The sequence below is a fragment of the Grammomys surdaster genome, unplaced genomic scaffold, assembly GCF_004785775.1.
Source record: "Grammomys surdaster isolate TR1022 unplaced genomic scaffold, NIH_TR_1.0 125562, whole genome shotgun sequence".
Classification (NCBI taxonomy): Eukaryota; Metazoa; Chordata; class Mammalia; order Rodentia; family Muridae; genus Grammomys; species Grammomys surdaster.
In genome coordinates this window covers 203,288-226,481 of record NW_021620409.1, presented here as the reverse complement: position 1 = coordinate 226,481, position 23,194 = coordinate 203,288, and the positions used below count along the sequence as shown (strand labels likewise).

At 42.9% G+C, this 23,194-nt stretch overlaps 1 protein-coding gene across 1 annotated transcript; it reads right to left on the bottom strand.

The window, feature by feature from the left end:
* Nucleotides 1–6,422: 6,422 nt before the first annotated feature.
* On the bottom strand, nucleotides 6,423–21,858 carry Ptges3 (prostaglandin E synthase 3). Its single transcript, XM_028786700.1, has 8 exons — nucleotides 21,571–21,858; nucleotides 14,357–14,470; nucleotides 13,835–13,904; nucleotides 12,876–12,974; nucleotides 11,334–11,423; nucleotides 9,041–9,103; nucleotides 8,204–8,228; nucleotides 6,423–7,543 (listed from the first exon to the last, which is right to left on the bottom strand). Coding segments are annotated over exons 1-8 (483 nt in total). The 5' UTR covers nucleotides 21,573–21,858; the 3' UTR covers nucleotides 6,423–7,523.
* Nucleotides 21,859–23,194: the final 1,336 nt, after the last annotated feature.

The following is a 23,194-nucleotide window of genomic DNA, read 5'->3' as shown; positions in this document are numbered from 1 at the left end:
CAAAGAATCAATGACATCCTTGCCTGAGATATACTCACTTTATTCAGCGACAATGGGGACGGGGTGGAGCTCTAAAAAGGAAATCCTTAGTCTTCCTCTGAGAACACACAGAGCTGTAGTATTGTACCTTATTACTTCCCATCATCCTTCAGTACTTCCCATTTTTCTGCATGATGATGGAAGTTTCTCCCTGTTTGACAGTGGCAAGCTAGCAATGGCTGTAGCAGGAAAAAAAGGAGAGCACCCATATCCTCCTAGCAATTACATGTATGTGTTGTTGAAACAGAGTCTTGCTGTAGTTCAGACATGCCTTGGACTCAGGCAGTCGTGTGGTCTCAGCCTTCCCATTACCAACATAATATCTAATAGCCTTGCTAAGTAGGGAACTGAGCCCAATGCAGGACAAGATGTTGCATTCCTGTAATGTTAGCACTTCAGAGGTGGAGGCAGTAGTTTAAAGTCACTGGATAACACTGGGTGACAATAAATAATAAACAAAATTCAGAAAGAAAAGAACCAAGAACAATGTCAACATTTGATTCGCAAATAAAAGAAAGAAATACGGGGCACAAGAGTAATAAGAAGATCCAAGGACGTAATGCAAAAAGTCTAGAGGCTGGTCTGGTGAGACGTCTCCATGGATAAAAGCATACACTGCTCTGCTCTTGCAGAGGACCAGAGTTCAGCTGGCAACTGCCTGTAATTCTAGGGATCCAACACCATCTCCTGGCCTCTAGAGGGCACTCATGTGCCCTCTGGTCTCATAGGCACCAGGCAAACAATGCATGCAGGCAAAACACTAACACATACAAATCAACTTGGATCAAGAGTCCGGGCTATGTAGTGAGAAACTGTCTCAGTAGAGAATAAGATGAGAGTGTAGACCAATGTTAGGAGTGTTGTCCTGGGAATGCAGAGGTTGGTTCCTGGGGTCGTCTTCAGTCACTCTCCACCTTGTTTATGTGAATGTATATGGCTGTTTTGCCTTCATGTATTTCTATCCTGTGGATGTGTGCTATCCTTGGAGGCGAGGACATTGACATCCTCTGAAACTGAAGTTATAGAGAGTTGTGAGTCTCCTCTGTGCTCTGGGAATAGAATCTGGGTCCTTTAAAAGAATAGCCAGTGCCCTTAACCCCTAAGGCATCTCTCCAGCCCTTCTCCTCCATGTTTGTTTACTATTAATTATCTTTTGGTACTTTTGAGACAGGACCACACTATATGACCCTGGCTGTTCTGTAACACTCAGTATAGACCAGGCCGGCTTTGAACTCACAGAGATCTATCTACCTCAGGATCCCAAATCTTGGGATTAAAGATGTCCGCTGACACTCCCACCCCAGGTTATATTTTAAGACAAAGTCTTTTCACTGAACCTGGAGCTTACTGTTCCTGTCAGAGTGCCAGTCAGTGAGGCTCCGTGATCTTCCATGGTCACCCACCACTAGCATGGCCCCTCCCCTCCAAAAATAAAAAAGCAAGATGACAAGGGTAGTTTGGTCAATACTTGCGGTTTGGGATATAACTTTGTGGGTACAGCACCGAACCTCACAAAACCAGATGTGTGACACGTGCCTATAAGCCCAACATTGGAGAAGTGAAAATAGGAATCTGGGGAAGATGGCTCACTAAATAATCTCACCGAAGCTGCCGATCCGAGTGGTATCCCAAGAACTCGTACGGTAGAAGGGAAGAAGTAACTCCTGTGCACTATCCTCTTACTTCCATGTCCACCCCCCTCCAAATAAACAGATGTACTTGTAAAGGTGGGAGGATCGTAAACTCAAGCTCATCCTGGCTACGTGAGACCCCATCTAAAACAAGTGCCAGGCACAGGAGCACACACTGTTATTCAGGCAGGCCAACCCGGTCTCTATCTACATAGGGAACTCCAGGCCACTCAAGGCTTCACAGTAAAACTTTGTCTCAAAATAAGTAAATTAACTAATGGATATCAAGAATCCATAAGCTGGGCAGTGATGGCGCACGCCTTTAATCCCAGCACTTGGGAGGCAGAGGCAGGCGGATTTCTGAATTCGAGGCCAGCCTGGTCTACAGAGTGAGTTCCAGGACAGCCAGGACTACACAGAGAAACCCTGTCTTGAAAAACCAAAAAAAAAAAAAAAAAGAATATCAAGTCATGTAAACACCCTAAACCCATTTGAATTTAACAAGTAGGAACTCATTCCACGTGGGGAAGAAGTCGAATTGTCTGTATCTAAGCATAGAACACTGCGAGTTTGTGATCCTGGGGCTTCACACATATTAGACAAGCACTCTCCACTGTGCTATTTCTGTAGCTTCATCTACTCTGGGAGACAGCCTGTGACACCCAAGCTGACCTTAAATGTAAGATTCCCCTGCCTCTGTCTGCTATCACAAGTGCTGTAGTAACAAGAATATGCAAGGACACCCTGAAGAAAAAAGATATCTGAGCTTGGCCTGGCTCCACAGCAACCTTTTCTGTTGCTAATGTGTATGGGTGCTTTGAGTGTTTCGGGCTAGGAAGCCAAAAGCTAGTATCAGATCTCCAGGAATGAGAGTCACAGATGGTTGTGAACCACCTGACATAGACGTTTGGAATAGAACCACGCAAGAGCAAGCATTCTTAACTCCTGAGCTATCACTCTAAGCTTCCACCACCCCACCCCACCCCAACTTTGAGGCAAGGGTATCTGTGATTTGAATGAGAATGGCCCCATAGGCTCATATATATGAGTACTTAGTTCCTAGCGAGTGGAAGTGTTTGAGAAGGATTAGGAAGCATGGTCACTAGGGGTGAGCTCTAAGGCTCTCTGCTATTTCTCCAGTGCCATGCCTGTCTGTTTCCTGTCATGACAGTGGGCTAACATTCTAAAGCGATAAGCAAGCTCCCACGTAAATGCTTTCTTTTATAAGAGTTGCCTTGGGTATGGTTCTCTTCACAGGGACAGAACACCGACTAAGACAGTCTCATTATGTAGCCCTGCTGGTTGGTCTCTAATTTACTGTTATAGAAACAAGGCTGGTCAGAAACTTCAAACTTCCCACTTCTAGCTCGAGAACTTACAGATGCGTATTAACATTCCCAGCTCAAAAATCTTTTTTTTTTTTTTTTCTTGTTAGAGACAGGGTCTCACTGTGTATGTAGACCAAGCTGGTTTTAAACTCACGGATTCAGGCATACCTCTGCCTTGCAAGCTCTTTTTTTTTTTTTTAATTATTTTATGTGCATGTTTTTCTTGTGTTTATCTTTGTTAGAGTGTCCGATCCCCTGGAACTTAGTTACAGTTGTGAGTGGTGCTGGGATTGAACTCAGGTCCTCTGGAAGAACAGCTAGTGCTCTTAACTGCTGAGCCATCACTCGAACCCCAAGAAACCCTTTAAAAAAAAAAGATTTATTTTATGTATATGAGTACACCATTGCTCTCTTCAGAAGATCCCATTACAGATGTTGTAAGCCAGCACGTGGTTACTGGGTATTGAACTCAGGACCTTTGGAAGAGCAGTCGGTGCTCTTAATTGCTCATCCATCTCTCTAGCCCTTCCAAGCAAGCTCTTTGAGACTATTGTCATGCATATGTCTTTCTGCATCTAGAGCAGAAGCTTCTATGGTTCAACTGGAATACACAAGGAAAACAGGAGCCAGACCAGGGCAAAACCTTGATCTTATTTACTAGGTATCATCATACAATTTCTCTATCAGTTTATTTATGAAAGGGCCAATAATGGGGATAATCTCATTGGACTAAGCATTAAACAGAATAGTATATTAAAAACAGTCAAAAACAGTATCTGGTGTATAACCCATACATGTTAATTAATTTTAGTAATTGTTTTACTTTAGATTGATTTAAAAAATTATGCATATGGCTGGTTTGTCTGCACGTGCGTGGTCTGTCCTCTCTGAAGTCAGAAGAGGGTGTCAGATCCTCTAGGACTGGAGTTAGTTATATAGTGCAGGTAATTGAACCCCAATCCTCTGGAAGAGTACTCAGTACTCTTAACTGCTGAGCCATCTAGGGGTAGTTTTATTTTAGGGGCTGGAGAGATGGTTTAGTGGTTGAGAGCTGGCTGGCTGCTTGTGCAGAGGCCCAAGGTTTGGTTTCCAATACCAATAGGGAGACTTAGAACTGTAAATTCGCCGGGTGGTCGTGGCGCACGCCTTTAATCCCAACACTTGGGAGGCAGAGGCAGGCAGATTTCTGAGTTCGAGGCCAGCCTGGTCTATAGAGTGAGTTCCAGGACAGCCAAGGCTACACAGAGAAACCTGTCTCGAAACAAAACAAAACAAAACAACAACGAAAACAAAAACTGTAAATTCAGTACCAAGGGATATGTTGTAGTCTTACCACTTCTGAAACCATGCATGTATGTGGTGTGCATACATGCAAGTAGACACTCATACACAGGGAATGAAGACTTTTAAAAGTATTTATTTTTATGCATGTGTTTTGCCTGTAGTATGGATGTGTGTACTATACATGGCTAATGTCCACAGGTCATATGGCATCTGATCACTGGAACTGAGTTACAGATGGTACACATACATACACCAGGCACATACACATTTAAAAGTCCACTGTGCTCACATCTGTCACCTTCTAATTTTGTTAGGGGCCAGGTAAGCAGTCTACCACTTAGCTGTAACCCTGGCTCACTCTTTACTGAAACTAGACAACCTGTTAAAATTATTCTAAGACAAAAATAACTGATCAGCTTTGGTGGAGATAGCATTAATTGGCTTTCTGAACAAACTTGACTTTATAAACTTCTGGCACTATCTTTCTTGGTTGATAACCAGATTATCCAAATGATACTTCCTGTGAAATGCAGTTTTTCAGTCAGGTCTAGTTGGCACACATTTGTAATCACAAGTGACAGTGCCCTGAAGTTCATAACGGGAACATCACTAATTTTGATGAAAATTATAATCCCACCAACTCATCTTACAATATTGATATTCACACCGATCAATTCCTGTATTCTTCCAGAACGCCTATAATTCTTTAAAACAAAATTCCATTGTCATTTTCATTACCCATGATAAACACAATGAAGAACCCCTAGCAGATGCCTACAACTCTGTATAATGCTAACCCAGAATTTGTTGTATGAGTATGGTAAAACTTAACCTACATATTAGGTATTAACATGTTTTCAGGGTTCATGATTAGACCCACGAATGAAATGCTCACAGTGCTATGTACCCAGACCATAACTTTGTTATATGAAATTGGTCTTTCTCAAAAGCGTCACTATACCATAGTCATCCTTATGATGCAAGATGATCCACTGCTTACAAGACAAGCTGAGCTGGGGTAAATGATAGTCATGGTGTATTGTTGGGGTACTACTAAGGTTGGGAATCTGTATTTATTCAACCTATATCCACAGCCATTCCCAACTTTGAAACCCAATTTATTTAAAAAAAGATTTTATGTGAGTACACTGTTGCTGTCTTCAGACACACCAGAAGAGGGCAGCAATCTCAGTACAGAGGATTGTGAGTCTATGTATTTGCTGGGAATTGAACTCTGGACCTCTGGAAGAGCAGATGGTGCTGGTGCTCTTAATCACTGAGGCATATCTCCAGCCCCAAACCCAATATTTGAGCTGCCTTTTGGGTGCTAGGAATTGAATCTGGGTCCTCTGGAAGAACATCAGTACTCTTTAAGCCATCTCTTCAACCCTGAAACCCAATTTTTACTTAGGACAGAACTTGAGGTTATAACCCAGAAATAGGGTTCTTGCTGACTACATGAGCGAAGCAAGTATCTACCCCAACACCATGAAGAACTGAGCACACTGGTAATAGTCTAGCACTCGGTGGAAGCAATATTGCTAAAGTCAAGACCAGTTTAAGTTCCCTAGCAGGAACCAATCAAAAAAACAGAAACAAGGAGCTAGATAGCTCAGCAGTTCAGAGAATTGCCTGCATCTCTAGAGGACCCAGATTCAATCCCCAGTACTTTCAGGGGACACTCAGGGTACGTATTCATACATGTAGACAAAACATGTACACAGAAAATCAGAAAAAATAGGAAAAACATAAACCCAAAACCTCCCTCCTAAAAAAACCTTCCTTTGAATTCAGTTAGTATCTCCTTCAAAGTATGAGTCTGGTGTGTTTATTATCACCTTTTGTGGTTGGGGTCACCACAGCATTAGGAAGGTTGAGAACCACTGCCACCTGAAAGAATCCTAATGTAAAATAATTATCTGACATGTGACACCTATGAAAGGGTTGTCCAACCCCTAAAAGGAGTTGCATCTAGCACATCCCCAAATCTGTATGTTGTTTTTCTAACTGACTCAAAATCTGAGCTATGTAAACAGAGAAATCACCAGGGAACTGAGTTTTGTGTCTTTAGCACTTCATGCTGGGCAGATCTCAGAAGCCCTAAGAGGTGACACGGCTAACCATGTAGGAGCGAAGAATATACAGGAGGACAACACATTCAGTTTTATTTCAGTCAAGTCACAACACTTGTCCAGCTGCTGCACAGTGTCCACAGCCTCCCATTACAGACGCACTTTACAGGGTTTCTGGTGACAGTACAGCAAGCCTCTTTGTTCAAACAGGACCAGTCCCAAGTTTTCCCTCAAAAATCTCCATTCCAGTAAAGAGTAAATACATGAAATTACATCAGACAGACACGTAAAAGGACAGCCAAGAAATCTTCCAACAGTTTATTAGAAAGAATGTAGACATTTAAAAAAATCCCCACTGTCATGAACATAAATTGAGGTTTTCCAGCCAGGGCATAAGCTGAAATCAAAACAGGAAATAAAAAAATCCAATAGTGTATTAACATTTTCCACTCATTTGCCATACTGACAGTGCAATACAAATCTGGTCTAAAATGTACATATTCTCAAGCAACAATGTACAGCTTTCTTTGTCCTCCATGCTAAGAGATGTAAAAGCTTAAGGGCCAAACAATACCAAATGTATAGGCTTCAAAACCATCTAAGTTAGGGCATCCACTAGTTTTAGCTAAAATACACCTGAACACTGACAAGTGATCACATACAATGATGTAAAGTACATTTTTTTTTTTTGAAAAATAAACTTTAGTGGAATAATTCTGAAAGGTATCCTGGAAGAATGGCAGGGTCAGTTTAAGATTAGCCAATTTGTTTCCACCTCCTTTAAAAGTTCATGGTTTGGGATCTAAAACCTTTATCTTTCCCTAATGTGTAAGTAACTGTGTTATGACAAAAGAAGACTTAGATGAAATGTGATTATTCATCAGAGCTGCTGTAGCAGTTGCCTAGGATCTCAACTGCTTCATGGAATCCTGGGAAATGTTCATGCATAAGGATATTGCCTTAGCTGACTTAAATTGCCCCATACAATGGTACATAATCAACCCTTAATGAAGCCTTAAAAAAAAAAAAAAAAAAAAGGTTGAAAGTGGGTTTAAGGAGGCAAGTACAGCATATCTGCCTTTAGAGCTATCAACTCAGGGATTTTCTCAATTATGAAATCTTGCAGAAGTTATTCTTCTTTCTCAAAATCCAGGCGATGACAACACTCCTTACTCCAGATCTGGCATTTCTGAAAGGGTTTTAGAAACAATCAGCAAGGTTACAAGAGAACTACAATAGAATCTAATACTTAGAAACGGAGACCACACAGCTGAGAGCTCCCTAGTAACCACCTGTGAACACTTAGAAACTAAACATGTAACCACACCTTAAAAGAGTAAACCCTTTCTAAGAAATGACAAGACTTTTTTGGTTCTTAGTTCACTAGCCAATTTCCATCCCTGGAAATGCCCTCTCCTTTCTTAATAAGCTAATTCTATCCACGCCTAATTTGAGGCTAGAGAGATGGCTTAGCAGTTAAAAAAAAGCTCTGGTTATTCTGCTGGAATAGCCTCAATTCCCAGCACCCATATGGCCACTCACAACTGGCTACACTCCAGTTCCAAGGACTCTGATAGCCTTTTCTATCCTCTCAGGCACCTGGTATAGAGTACAGACACATATGCAGGTAAAACATAAAACAACAACAGTAATAATAATAAAGTATCATTTCCCTCTCCACTTTTCCTGGTAGTGTTTATAGGATTTTCAACTAATCTGTACTCTACTGCTCTAAATTGTCCTAGTGCTTAAAAAGAAAATATAGGTGGTGTCTGCTCTGAAAGTTGGTCTCAGTGTGGACAACCACTGCAGGAGAAACAGTAAAAAACAAAGACTTCAAGACACTCACTTTCATCATCACTGTCTTGTGAATCCTGTAGAAAAAAAGTTTAAAAAGTTACCGAGTTGATCATGCATATCTCTTTACAGAATAGTGCACCTTAAAAATCCTAAGTATTGCTATAGTAGCAAAAGTTACATGGAACCTAGGAATTTAATGATGCGCCTAAACTCAAGGTCTATTTTACCAAAGTGAATGGCCTTGTAGCAGAAGACCCATCTTTGGGTTCTCCCCCAACTTTGTCATCCTCTCTTGGCATTCAATAAAAGGAAAATTTACTTAGTGCATAGAAGCCAATGAATTCTAATTCATATACTAAAGCTGAGAACTCTCCCAACTATGTAAATTTATGTCAAGATATTAACAGATTGCTGGGGAGATAATGTCTAAAATAGTAGAGCACACCTTCCTCAATACATTCACATGCCTTTGTTACTACTGTAGTCTCTGACCTGCTCCTTTTTTTTTTTTTTTGGTTTTTTGAGACAGGGTTTCTCTGTGTAGCCCTGGCTGTCCTGGAACTCACTCTGTAGACCAGGCTGGCCTCGAACTCAGAAATCTGCCTGCCTCTGCCTCCCAAGTGCTGGGATTAAAGGCATGCGCCACCACTGCCTGGCCTGACCTGCTTTTAAATCCCATTTCTATCCTCATAATCTTTTAACTTTTTGCAATGATTTGTTAAAATATGATCCTTAATGGTTCAAATGTAATTTCCCTAGTAGGCAAAATCTTTTCCCTTTAATATGTTAAGAAACAAGACAGGTAGAATAAGGGTAGGGATGGCTGCACCATCTCAAGTTAACTGCCTTTATTTTTAGTTAACAGAAAGGGGGCACACATACTTACATCATCTGCTCCATCTACTTCTGGTAAATCTACATCCTCATCACCACCCATGTGATCCATCATCTATTTGAAGAATAAAAATCAGCTTTAAAATGTTAAATTCAGCTTTACTAGGCTGCACACTCCAGAATAGGCTTTCAGTACAGCATAAGTTCCCATGAATGAATGCAAAAGAATCTTAAGTACTTTGCTTTTTATAAACGGCTGAATCTAAAACAAGAGAAGGCTCACAGGGTGCAGTGGCAGGAGGATTCAGAAGTTCAAGATCATTCTCAACTGAATAATGTAATAGGCCAACATGGTGGGCCACCCAGCAAGATATCTACATATAGCAGAAAATGAAACTGTTAGAACTATATTGTGCTGGAAAAATGACTCATGTACTGCTCTGACAATTGCAGGGCAATCTGACATCCTTATGACCCCACAGTCACTGACAGAGAAAACAAAGGAGGGAAGTAGGGAAGGAAAAAAAAAACCTGTGAGGGAGGTCATATATATATAGGTCACACAGCAAGCATCTTTTTTTTGAGATGTGATTTTAAGTCTAGGGTGGCCCAAACAACTCTGCTACCTCTGCCCACTAGTTAGAAGATATGAGAAAGTTTTACTCCTGAATTTAAGGGAAATAACTTCACATGCCACTTTGTAAGAAAAGTAAAAACTTGATGGCTCAATAACTAAAGGCACTAGCTGCTTTTCCAGAGAACCTGGGTCAAATTCCCAGCACCCACATGGATAAGGACCACAACCACCCGTAACTCCAGTTCTAGGGGATCGATACCATGGCCTCTTCTGGCTTCCATGGGTACAAAAGTCTTAGCCAGACATACTATAGGAGTAATATGTTCATTCTTAAAACAATAGCCTATTCAGTCTTTTGGGGGTGAGAGTGGGAAAAAGAATAGAAAGGATGGCATGGTGGCCCACACCTTTAATCCCAGCATATGGAAGGCAAAGGCAGGCACATCTCAGTGAATCTGCGGCCAGCCTGGACTACACTGAAGTTTCTCAGACAGCCAGAGAAGAGAGATGCTGTCTCCTGCAAAAAGCCAAGAGGTTTACCACCTCTAAGAGGCATGGTTTAAGAATAGTTTCTCTAAACAGGAAAACTGCTCAAAATGTGCAAAGCACAATTCTAGGTATTGACTATACATCAATACGGTATTTGGCAGCTAGTTTGGAGGTAAAACAAAAATGGGCCTCCTCTGTTCAACTATCTTGCTTTTGTTTTATTTAAAGACAAGGTCTCACTGTGTATCCCTGGCTGTCCTGGAACTCACTATGTTAAGCAGGCTGGACTTGAGCTCAAGAGATTCTTTTCCCTCTGTCTACCCACTACTGGGATCAAAGGCATGGGCCACCACACCTTCCTTTCTTCTCGATTTTGCACACATTTCACATTTTTTTTTTTTTGTTACACGAGGGGAGTTTTATTAAGAGGGTGGGAAAGCAGGAGAGAGAGAGAAGAGTAGAGAGGGTAGAGGCTGGCCATGACCACGTGGAGAGAGGGGGAAGGGAAAGGGGAAGGAGAGAAGACAACCTGCAGGTGCTGAGTCGAGAAGCCAAGAGCTCACATTTTTATTATTACTATTTTTTATTCTTTCTAGGGGAGTTGAAGAGATGGCTCAGTGGTTAGGAAGCACCTGCAGAGAATCCAGGTTTTATTTCCCAGCACCCACAAAGTAGTTCACAACCAGTCAATCTTCTGAACTCAGGCAGATTATCTATCTATATCTATATCTATATCTATATCTATCTATCTATCTGCATGCTAGCAAATATTCAGACACATAATTGGAATTATGGACAAATGTACAAGGGTGAACTGTCTCCTCCCCATCCTGAGACAGGGTTTCACTCTGTAGCCCTGGCTGTCCTGGAACTGAGATCCACCTGGTCTACAGAGTGAGCTCCAGGACAGCCATGGCTACACAAAGAAACCCTATCTCAAAAAGAACTCTTCACCCTAAGACTATCTCTTTAGATGTTTGTCCATCACATGTAAGCCTTATGCTTGAACAGAACAGACAAGGGCCACTAGATCCTCTAGAAATAGTTATAAGCAGTTGTGACCTGTCCTGACTACACAGGTTTCTGTGTAGAAAAGCAAAATGGGTGATTGAGGAGCTGGCTGAGAGCATTGTTACTCTTACATAAGACTGGGGTTTGATTTCTAACAACCATACAGTGGTTCACAATCTCCCTGTAACTTCACTTCCAGGGACTCTGACACCATTTTCAGACTGTCCATCTTGGACCATATAGAACGTATTATATTAAAAGAACTTACCTCAGAGAAACGGTCAAAATTAGACATGTCTTCATCTGAGTCATCCTCCCAGTCTTTCCAATTATTGAAGTCCACACTAAGCCAATTAAGCTAGAGATCAACAAAAATATCACCTCCTTGTTACTCATAACCATTAATGGGACATAAAATTAGCTCAAAAGAGAACAATCCACAAGAAACCAAGAGCAGTAATAAGTGCATGAATCACTTTTGACTGTTCAACTTAGCTTTTATACAAAACCATTCATTGGTAATAAGTATTGTCTGATACCTGGAATTAATTCAATTTACAAAGGCTAACCTTCAACTATTGATCCCTCTTTAGAGATGGACTATAGGTCATGCTATCAGGCTACATCAACCTATAGCTTTATGCATAGTAAGCACTCTGTCAACTGAGCTACCCCAGTGCCACTGTTTCCATTCTAGACAGTACCTTACTATAAAGCCCCGGCTGGCCTCAAATTCAAAGAGGTCTTCCTGCCTCTAACATACTTCTACCATGTAGAAGAATTCTTATGATCAGAACCCAGGTCTTCAGGTTTGTCAGTAATCACCTATACCTAATAAGGCACCTGTCTGCCAGCCTATCCTCAGTTCCTTGAATCTTAAACATCACCAAACTTTGCTCTCCTATGATAACCAAATAACTTATTTCAGTGTGGTGGCTAATTTTATGTCATCACAACACTGGTTAGTCCTGAGAGGAGAAAACCTAATTCAGAAAATGCCACCTTAAGATCTAGATGTAAGGCATTTTCTGAATTAGTGATTGAAGGGCTGAGCCCATTGTGGATGGGGGTCACCCCTGGGCTGGTGGTCCAGGGTTGTTCTAAGACATTGGCAGGCTGAGCAAGCCATGAGGAACAAGCCAGTAAGGAGTGCCCCTCCACGGCTTCTCCATCAGTCCTGTCTCCAGATTCTTGCCCTGCTAAGATGGACTAAGAATATGAAGCATAAGCCATATAAATACTCTTTCCTCCCCAAGTTGCTTCAAATGGTGTTGTCAAAGCAATAGTCTTGATGTCAACGCGAAAGGGTCTGATTTTACAACATTTGATGAGAAAGCCAAGTATAGAACATCAGCTTTTATACTAGTATAAAAAAAAATGCATTTTTAGGTTTAAAAAGATTTTCATGGGTCAGGCAGTGGTGGCGCATGCCTTTAATCCCAGCACTTGGGAGGCAGAGACAGGCAGATTTCTGAGTTCAAGGCCAGCCTGGTCTACAGAGTGAGTTCCAGGACAGGCAGGGCTACACAGAGAAACCTTGCCTCGAAAAACCAAAACAACAAAACACCAAAAAGAAAAACAAAACAAACAAAATTCATATATATAGCATTCTGCCTGCAGGCCAGAAGAGGGCACTAAATCTCATTGTAGATAGTTATGAGGTACCATGTGGTAGATGGAAATTGAATTCAGTCAGGGCCTCCCTCTGAAAGATCAGACAATGCTCTTAACTTCTGGAGCCATCTATTCAGCCCTATTTTTATTTCTTAAAACATGATAAACATTCAAACAGAAAAAAATGAAAACTTACCTTTGCCCTTTCCTTTGTTAACCTAGGCCATGACTGGCCAGATTCTCCTTTTCGCAAACAACATAAAATTGATCTGTCCGTTCTTTTATGCTTGGAATCCTACAATAAAAGCATCATCATACCATTTATCTCTCTGCTGTTATGGTAAAACAGCCTGTCCTTTCTTTCTACTTCTCCCTCTTTATGTTCCTTACACACACACACCCTAGGACCTTGAAACATGCTAGAACAGTATTCTCTAATAATGAGTAGTACCTCCATAATTTGACTGTTACTGTGCAGCCTAGTCTTGAACCCAAGATCCTCCATAATTAGCCCCAAGTGTTATTAGTTTTGAGGGCCCCTCTATACTAAGCTTTCTCTCCTGCTTCCACTTCGTAAAAGTTCAGCATATAGGCACAAGCCTGATTCATTTTTCATTTCTTTCCCTTTATTCTTTCTAAACTGGAAGAACAAGCTTTTAGTTACTAAAAATTTCTGATATAAGATAGACTTCAAAGGTACTCTCATTTGGCCAGTGAGAGAATAAAAAAATGTGCAGGAAGAGAAGTTGTCAATAATTTCTAAACTATTAGGTTAAACAGATTTAAGATTTAACATTTATTATTGTGGTCATCTGAATGAAAACGGCCCCACTGGCTCACAGGGACTGGCATTGTTGGGGGAAGTGTGTCACTGCAGGTGGGCTTTGATGTCTCTGAACCTCAAGCCAGGCCTAGTCTCTTCCTGCCCCTCCATGTGTAGAACTCTTGGTAACCTCTCCAGCACGCACTCTATCTGCCTACCTGCCATCATGCTTCCCTCTTGACTACAATGGACTGAACCTCTGAGCTGTAAACCAGCCCCAATTAAAGGTTACCCTTTATAAAAACTGCCACCGTCATGGTTTCCCCACAAGAATAGCACCATGCTCAGTTTCTCATAATTTAAATCAGAAAAAAAGCATTAACAGTACTTACATTTGGATCAATACAGTGAAAAAGATCAATTTCATTTAAATGCTTAAAATTATCACTTCCTCCAAGACAACTAAAAAAAGTGAGACAGAGAGAGAAATTAAAAAGCCAATCACAATTATATTAAGTAAGCTCTGAGTAACAATGATGTAAAAAGGTGTGCTGGCTAGCTTTATATTAACTTTACACAATCTGGGAGATGGGAGCCTTAAATGAGAAAATGCTTCTTTAAGATCAGGCTGTAAGAAGGCCTATAATAGTACATTTTCTTAATTAGTGATTGATAAGGAAGGGCCCAGCCCACTGTGGGTGCTGCCACTCCTGGATTCTGTAAGAAGGCTGAGCAAGCCAAGCCAGTAAGCAGCACTCCACCATGCCTCTGCTCTGTCTTGACTCCATGTCCCTGCCTTGACTTCCATTGATTATTAACAGTGGATCCATGAGCCCAATAATCTCCATTTCACCCAAGGTCATGGTGTTTCATTACAGTAATTATAGCCACTTTAAGACAAAAAGGTAAATTACCTGAAAGTAAGTTTGGATTTTTCAAAGTTTACATTAACATCTTTACTGTCTTCAACACAAAATTCAATGAATACATAGTCCCTTCGATCGTACCACTTTGCAGAAGCAGGCTGCCTGTAAACAGAGAAAATGATAAATTCAAGAAGGAATTCTTTGATATAACTTCATATTTAACATAGTAATTTCTCTTTTCCATCACAGTTTAAATCTTACTTTACATTTTTCCTACATTCTAAAGGCTTCATTCAACAAAGCAATCTCAGGAAGACTTAAAACTTTCCTAGTAGAGATTTTATTTTGGGTGATGAGGGAATGAGGAAGAGCTCTCACATTGGCTTTGAATACCTGATCTTTCCTGGCCTACCCACACAATGCCACTTATCTTTCTAGTGTCATTATAGGACAAAAAGTAGGCTTTGAAAATAAAGCAAGTGATGGTGGCTTGTGCCTTTTAATTCTGGCAGTAGGAAGTCAGTGGGACCTTGGAGTTCAAGCCCAGCCTGGTCTGTTCCAGAGTGAGTTCCAGTACAGCCAATTCTATACAAAGAAACCCTATCTCAAACAATCAAACAAACAAACAAACCAACCCAAATGAAACCAAAAATACACACACCAAACACCACCCAACCCAGTAAGGTTCCCCTTTCACCAGGGTTAACAGGGACTTAGTTTTTAAAGATCTGATATTTAACACCAGTCGTAGATAAATATAAAGTTTAGAAAAATGACATATGGTAGCATCCCAATTCCAAATGACAGTATCTAGCCAGAATAAAATAGAATAAATGCCACTTCTTTAGTACCTATTAGCAGATATCTTTAAGTTTTCCTTATTAACTATATCCCCTGATGAGTTCTGCTATTAAAGTGCAGGTTGGTCTGTAATAAGAGAGTTGTCCCTGTGTCTTGAATTGGAATTGACAGGTGTACATTATTTGTTCAGTCTGATTTGAACTCAAATGTCTTTTTCCCTTATAAAATTTATTATTGATACAGTCAGTTGGTACTGGTTTTATAGTTAAAAAAATTTTTCTCTTTTTGTGTATACATGTACAGGTACCCAGCAATGTGTCTGTAAAGCCATAGAACTACTTGTAGTTGGTTTTTTCTTTCAGTCTTGTGGGTTCTAGAAATCCAACTCAAGGCTGGGCGGTGACGGCACACGCCTTTAATCCCAGCACTTGGGAGGCAGAGGCAGGTGGATTTCTGAGTTCAAGGCCAGCCTGGTCCATGGCCCACCAAGGCTGGCCTTGAATTCAGGGATCCACCTGGTTCTGCCTGGAATTAAAGGTGTGTGCAACAACCACCAGCCAAGTAACAAAGTTTTTTATAGCCAATCAGTGAGGTTTTTAGTGTCAGATGCAAAGATTTAAGAAAGAAAGAAAACAAAGTTCACCAGATCTGCTGTCTTCAGCAGAGTATATCAAAAGAGGACTCCTGGTTGCTAATACAGCAGCAATGTTAAATGAAGACATTTCTAATTAAAACTAGCTGAGTGTGGTGGTTCATGTCTATAATCCCAGCATTTAGCAAGCATAGGTTAGAAGACTATTCCAGGTAAACCCTGGATTAGGAGTAGAACCCAATCTCAACTATTGTCCTCCCAAATGGCATGGGTAGCCCCTGGTTTTGAACCCAACCACTGTAAGTATTTTAGATAAGACGATTTCATCGTTCATGAAGTGCGTTTTCCCCTTGGTGCAATCCAGTCTTAGAAATTGTGCTGTTTGCCAGGTATGCCAGGACACACCTTTAATCCCAGCACTCATGAGGCAGAGGCAGGAGGAGTTCCAGGACAGCCTGGTCTACAGAACAGAGTTCTATGACAACCAGGGAAAAACAGAGAAACTCTACCCTGAAAAACCAAACCAACCAAACAAAATATCTAAGTCACGCTATTTAAAAGAAAATAAAGAAGTCAATTTTTTGCTGGTGAGATGGCTCAGCAGCTAAGTAAATGTATTTGTCATACAAACCTGGCAACCTGACTTCAACTCCCAGAACTCACATAAAGGCAGAAACTACGGACTCACACATACACTCTCTCTAAGCTCTCACACATACATATCATGTACTCTCCCAGATTAAATTTAAGACCACAGGTACCTAGAGTTTCTATGTTTCTCAAACGACGTCTATATTGGAAATGAAACCCACTGAAGAGAAAGAAGTGATAGCTAAAACAGACTCTACCCAAATAATCTTAGTTGTAAACTTGACTACATTCTAAAGGCATTCTTGCCACAAATTTTCTTGCTCAAATTGTTTGAAATGGAAAGACACAACTGCATAAAATTCTATTTTTTAAAATTATATTTACTGGTGTGTACATATGTAAAGGTCAGAAGACATCTTGTGGGAGTCTAACATGTGGATTCCAAGCATCCAACTCAGGTCCTAAGGCTCAGCAGCAAGCACTTTTTTAACTACTAGATAACATGTTGACTACCTTTATAGCCATATAATCTAATGATACTGTCCTGGAACTCACTATATAGACCAGGCTGTACCTCAAATCAAGAAATCCACCTGCTTATTATGCCTCTGGAGTGCTGGGACTAAAGGCACATGCCATCACCACCAGGCTAGAGCTGATCTAAAAGTAGTATGCATTTATAGTGACATGGTTAAACAATATAAGCTTTCCCCTTGTTGCTCACTCATCATTTAAGACATGGGAACCTAGCTGGGCAGTGGTGGCACATGCCTTCAGTTCCAGCACACAGAAGTGGAGGCAGCTTGGTCTGCAGAGAAACCCTGTCTTGGGGGTGGGGGAAAGACATTCAACTTTTTCCCATAGATTCACATTAAGTAATCAACGTTATGGGCTGAACTGTTTTCTGTCTGATCTTTTACATTGAAGTATGTATAGTTGTACCTCAGAATGAGACTTTTATTTGGAAAAAACAAAAACAGGGTTTTTAAAGGGAAATTGAAAGTTCAATCTTAAAACTTCCATATGCGCCTTTAATCCCAGCACTTGGGAGGCAGAGGCAGGTTTCTGAGTTTGAGGCCAGCCTGGTCTACAGAGTGAGTTCCAGGACAGCTAGGACTACACAGAGAAACCCTGTCTCGAAAAAAACAACCAACCAACCAACCAAAAAACCCAACCAACCAAACAAAAACATCAAAAACAACAAACCCAACCAACCAAAAAATCACAACTGGAAACCACTCAGGTCCTCTTCAAGAACAGTTAAGCACTTTTAAGTTTTTTTTTCAGACAGGGTCTCTCTACATAGCCCTAGCTTTCCTGGAACTACGGAGGCCATGCTGGCCTCCAACCCAAGAGAACTGCCTGGCTCTGCACTGGGATTAAAGCCGGAATCACCTTGCCCAGCTTTTACATACTGAACCATCTCCCAGCATTACGAACCACTACTTTACTTCTTAATCTGCTTAACATGACACAGTTTAGTTCAACTTTAAGATGTGCTGCAGAGCCGGGCAGTGGTGGCACATGCCTTTAATCCCAGCACTTGGGAGGCAGAGGTAGGCGGATCTCTGAGTTCGAGAGTTCGAGGCTAGCCTGGTCTACAGAGTGAGTTCCAGGACAGCCAGGGCTACACAGAGAAACCCTGTCTTGAAAAAAACAAAAAACAAAAAACAAAACAAAAAAAAAGATGTGCTGCAGAGTAACCGTCAAAAGCATCTCATGTAACTATGCTACAGAAAGCACATCAGAGCTTCAACATTAAATGTTTACTAGAAGGTTATACTGGGAATTGTGCTACAGATAGGAAAATCCCAGCTCTTCCTTGAGCCAGGAGTGGTGCTTTGGGGAGTCCCCAAAGCAAGTCCCAGGTCATCCTGGTCTACATTCTCTGTGCAATCTAAAGGCCATGCTCCAACTACTATGGTAATGTAGGAAAACTGTGCTCAGGCTTCAGCTGCAGGCCTTCACACAAACCAGCATACATATGTGCAGCCCCCCCCCACATAATCACATATAAACTGACTATGTGTATTTGTATGTAGTACATGTGTACATGTGCAGTTGGCCAAGAAGCCCTAATATCCCAGTGCCCTGCCCCTGTAGCACAGCACTCGGCTTTTATGTGTCGGAAATGTGAACCTAGATCCTCATGTTTATTAGGCAAATGTTTTCCTGGTGGTACCATTTTCCCTATCTTCAGTGTTTTAAAGGAATGCCTTGTTAGGAGGGAGCTTTAACTATACAGTCCTAAATGGCCTCAAACTGCATCAAACCTCTTGCCATTATTTTTCCAGGACTGGTATTCCACAGGGAAGCAGAAGGATCAAGAGGTCACAAAAGAATGAAAACAAAAAAGTTTTATCTGTATCAGTTTGTAGTAAGAACCAGACAAAGGAGATACCAAAGTTTTGCTCTAGAAAGGCAGACACAGTCAAATATGCTTGTAATCTCCACATTGAGGCAGGTATTCCAGGCCAGTGACCCTGCCTTAAAAAAGTTAGTAGGCTGTAATGATGCACACCTTTAATCCCAGCACTCAAGAGGCAGAGACAGGCAGGTCTCTGTGCATTCAAGGCCAGCAACAGAGACTGTCTCACACCAACCCCAAGAGCTTGCCTCAAAAAAAAAAAAAAAAACCCAACAAAACCAAAAAACTCGAAAGGAGATTTAAATAAACAGGGCAGCTCTTTGTTTCTCAAATTATGTGCCAAGATAACATTAGGGCACCATGGAAGAAAGTCACAAGGTATTTTACACCAGAGAGGAATTCAATGATACACAGCTCAAGATCAAGAGAAATACTCTAAACACACATTAATTTGAAGAGATTCAGCTGTATTACACCCTATATTCTTTTAACTTCTCAAGGGCTGGGTTTTCAGTAGTTCCTGTGATTCATTCAAAACCAAGGTTATCGGAGGTGTTGGTACACTCAACACTCAGGAGGCAAGGCTAGGGATCTGAGCTCAAAGCTAGTATGGTTTACAGTGAGACTCCCTCTCCCAGACTCCCAAAAAACTATCTTGGTAGCAAGATTTTAAATACAATTCTACATTTGAGAAGCTATACAAAGCTGGGCATGATGGCACAGGCTTGTAATCTTAACCATTTGAGTGGTGGGAGGACTGATTACAAGTTCCATGTCAGCCTGGCATAGTTAGACCTACCTAAAAACCCCAAACCAACAAAACCCTTACCATCTATTTTATATTGTGTACCTGCGGTGAAGGAGGATCCCAAAAGATATTTGGCTTCTAGATCTTGAAAACAGAAAATACAACTAAACAGCAATCTTAAATTAGCAATAGGAGTAACCTACAACCCAGAAAAAGTTGTCACTTTGTTTCTATGCCTTCTGGTTAAAGTCTAACTAAATAAGAAAAAAGGGAAAAATCAGTTGCCAGATTACAGTGGTTAGAAAATCAACATTGAGCCGGGCGGTGGTGGCACACGCCTTTAATCCCAGCACTTGAGAGGCAGAGGCAGGTGGATTTCTAAGTTCAAGGCCAGCCTGGCACCCACGTGGTGATTCACAATCCTGTAGCTCCAGGGGATTCAACACTCTCTTCTGGCCTCCAGGTGCTGCATGCAGGTGATACATAGATATATATGCAGGCAAAAAACGTCCACACCCACTGCTCTTCCAGAAACCAAGCACCCACGTTGGGTGGCTCACTACTGTCTCTAAACTCCAGATTCAGATCTAACACCTCTGTTCTCAGCAGGCACTGAGGGTACTGGTAATAGAACTCTTGCAAGGGTAGACAGTGCTGTTAACCACTGAACAACCTCTACTAATCGGTACTTCTGGATAAAAATATGTTTTGTTTGACTATGTTTATCAAACTGTTTTACCTAGCAATTCATTTTCTCCTTACATTTTGGAAAATTAAATATCAAAAAGATAATAAGTTTTACATAAACTTGTCCTAAAAAGCCAGTATGACATCAGAATACAGCTCAGTTACAAGAGCCTTTTCTTAACATGGGGTTCTATCCTTAACATCTCAAAAGTAAAAAAATTTAAATCTGTGCTGGTGAGATGGCTGAGCAAGTAAAGGCTCTCGTTTAAGTTGTATCTCCAGTGTCCTCTTACCTCCAGGAACACGTGAGGGGGTGGCAGCGCACACAGGAATAAAATTACTACAATAAAGCACTTAAATGTAAAACCTGGGTTTTTATGGGGGATGCCTCCAAATTTCCTTACACATTTTCTAGCACTACATGTCTTCTTCTAGGACCTGTTTCTCAGCCACTAACTGGCTCTAGGGTGTCTTCTATCTATTTAGATTTTTTACCATTCAGGCAAGCACTTAAAACTTGTACGACTGTTCAACTCCACATTTTTTCAATTACTATCCGTAACTTTTAGTGCCGTGCACAGCACCAACCCACACCACCCTCAAATACTGTAGTCCAATTCTCTCGTATCTGAAAGTTTTCCTAACTGGAAAAAGTAAGGGCAAAAATTCTTAGGTTATAACAATCTGTAACCGCCATATAAACAAATTAAGGTCTTCAGGCCGGTAAGGCGATCCTTTCATACCTGTTTCACCTTCGCATGGGAAAGAGCATGGCGAAATGCCACCCGAAGTTTATTGAGGAGCACAGGAAAAAAAAAAAAAGTCCACACGTATCTTGTGACTAGACACGTGCAGAACTACCTGCTCCATAGTAACTACTACTCGCCGCCGGATTTGCTAACGTTCCCTCTTTTCAAGAGCCCGAGACGCGGGGACGGGAAGTTTCGTTGTGGTGACGGCATGGCCCCCTCTAGTTGCCTAGCAGTGCCTGCCGCCGAGGGCCGCGTGGTGCCCTACCGGTAGCACTGGCTTACGGCGGCTCCCACAAGCGCTCTCAGCCCAGGGCCTGCCTGGTCCGGGCCATCCGGACCGAGAGCGGCAGGGGTCGGCGGCTCCGGGCGCCCTCATGGCGGAAAGCTCCCACACACGAGTTTAGGGCCTAAGGCTAAGTTCCCAGAGTTCCGAGTGAGGCAGGCCGTCTGGGGAAGTGGGATTTCTAGCACGAGGGATCCGGGGGACGGGCTGGAGGTGAGGGAAACGGACATCTGCAGGAAAAAAAAATTTCCTCCAACGGTAACAGGAACAAGGATGAAGGCCCTCCCACCCCACGGCAGGACAGCCGCCAGCACGGGGAGAAAGGCGAAGGGCCGCGAGTGGGGGGAGGGCGAGGAGCCGTTTCCCGGCAGCCGGGGGCTCCCGGCGCGGCCTCGCTCCCGCTCCGGGACGACCTTCCGTCGGCGGGATGTCGCACTCACATGGTGAACGGGGCAGAGGGCCAGGCGAACGGGTGGGCGGGCCTCGCTGGCGGCGGCAGGCGAGTCGACTCCTCTCCGGCGGCGACTCCGGCGGTCTCTTGCCCGGTCGCGGCCTCTCCTCGCTCCTCTTAGGCGACGGCGGCGGCGGCGGGCTCGGCCTCGATGCCCAGAATGCACCGCGCGGAGAGCGGCTCCCTCAGCCCGGGAGAGGAGGAAAGTGTAGGAAAAGGGGCGCGAGGACGGAGAAGGAGCGTGCGTGCGCGCGAGGGGTGGTGAGGCCGGGCGGCGGCTGGTGACGCAGCAAAATGCCCGGGCCCGGCTGCCGCGCGTGCGCAGTCGCTGTTTCCAGGCTCTGCGCGGTTTTCTAGAGATCTCTACGGAAGGGGCGGGGCCTCCCGGCTCCTTCGCGATCCTTCCCGCGCCCGCCCCTCCCCTCGCCCCTCCGGCTGCCCGGTTCGCGCCTGTCTTCCCGGGCTCCCCGTCTCGCGTTAGCGAGCCGTTGGCGGCCAACCGTCTGAGCAGGCGCGCGGGCGGCCTCCCAGAGAGGCGGCAGGATGCCGCGGCGTGTGATGCGGCCCCAAGGCGATGTGTGTGGGGGTCGTTTTGTCCGAGCCAGGGTGCCACACGCAAGCCCAGGTTGGCCTCGATTTCAGCCGCTGGGATCGCAGCCCTGTGCCAGAGCCACCACGCCTGGCAGCGCCGGTTGCATCCGTCCTCAAAGCCTGGCCCACCCCTCTGTTTTTCCGAGTGTCGGAATCCCATCCGGGACCCTTTAGCGAGTTTGCCTTTTGGGGCGCGCCGTTCTCACTGCTTGAAGACATTGGCGCCCTGGGGGAGGAGGCGAGGAGGGAAGCGTTTCTAGACTAGTTCGCTGTCTCCATGCGTGAGTTCAGATGAGGTTAAGGATCTATTTTAACTGGGTTTGTATACAATGCCCCGGTTAAGTTTTAGTGAGGTTAGTAACCAAGAACAGTCTTGTCAGAAACTGACGGATCAGGGCAGAGGTAGACCGGCGAGCCACTATTAGGACCAAGGGTTTTAGGAAAATGTAGAACGTTTGGGAAGAGTGGTAGCTTGAAGGGGCCCTGGCTCAAATGTGGCTGAAGGCGATGTAAAAACTTGTGTTTTTGTAGTTCAGGCTGTCTTCAAACAGGATTTAGGGTAATCCTGCTTCAGTCTCTTTATGTGCTGGTATTACAGATTTTTTTCTTTTTGATATTAATGCCAGTGCAGACTAATTGGTGATGTTGGCTGTATAGTCTGGATCCCATTGCCTGATTTTAAGAACTTTAACACCTGTCAGGGAAATGAAAATTAGTCTGGCCTAGTGCCACAGGCTTGTAATCTCAGCTAAAGGAGCTGGGTCAACTTTTCCTGCTTCAAATTTCCATTCCTCCACCCACCTCCAGGTTATGTATGTATTCTGTCAACATGTATGTATGTGTACCGTGTGTGTACCTGATGCCCACACAGAGGTCAAAAAGAGGACATGAGATCCTTTGGAACTAGAGTTAAGGATCATGTGAACCATGTAGGTTCTGGGAATGGAACCTGTGTCTTTAAGGGCACCCAATGTTCTGACTACTGAACCATTCTCTCCAGTTCCCTCAAGATTCCAAAAAGA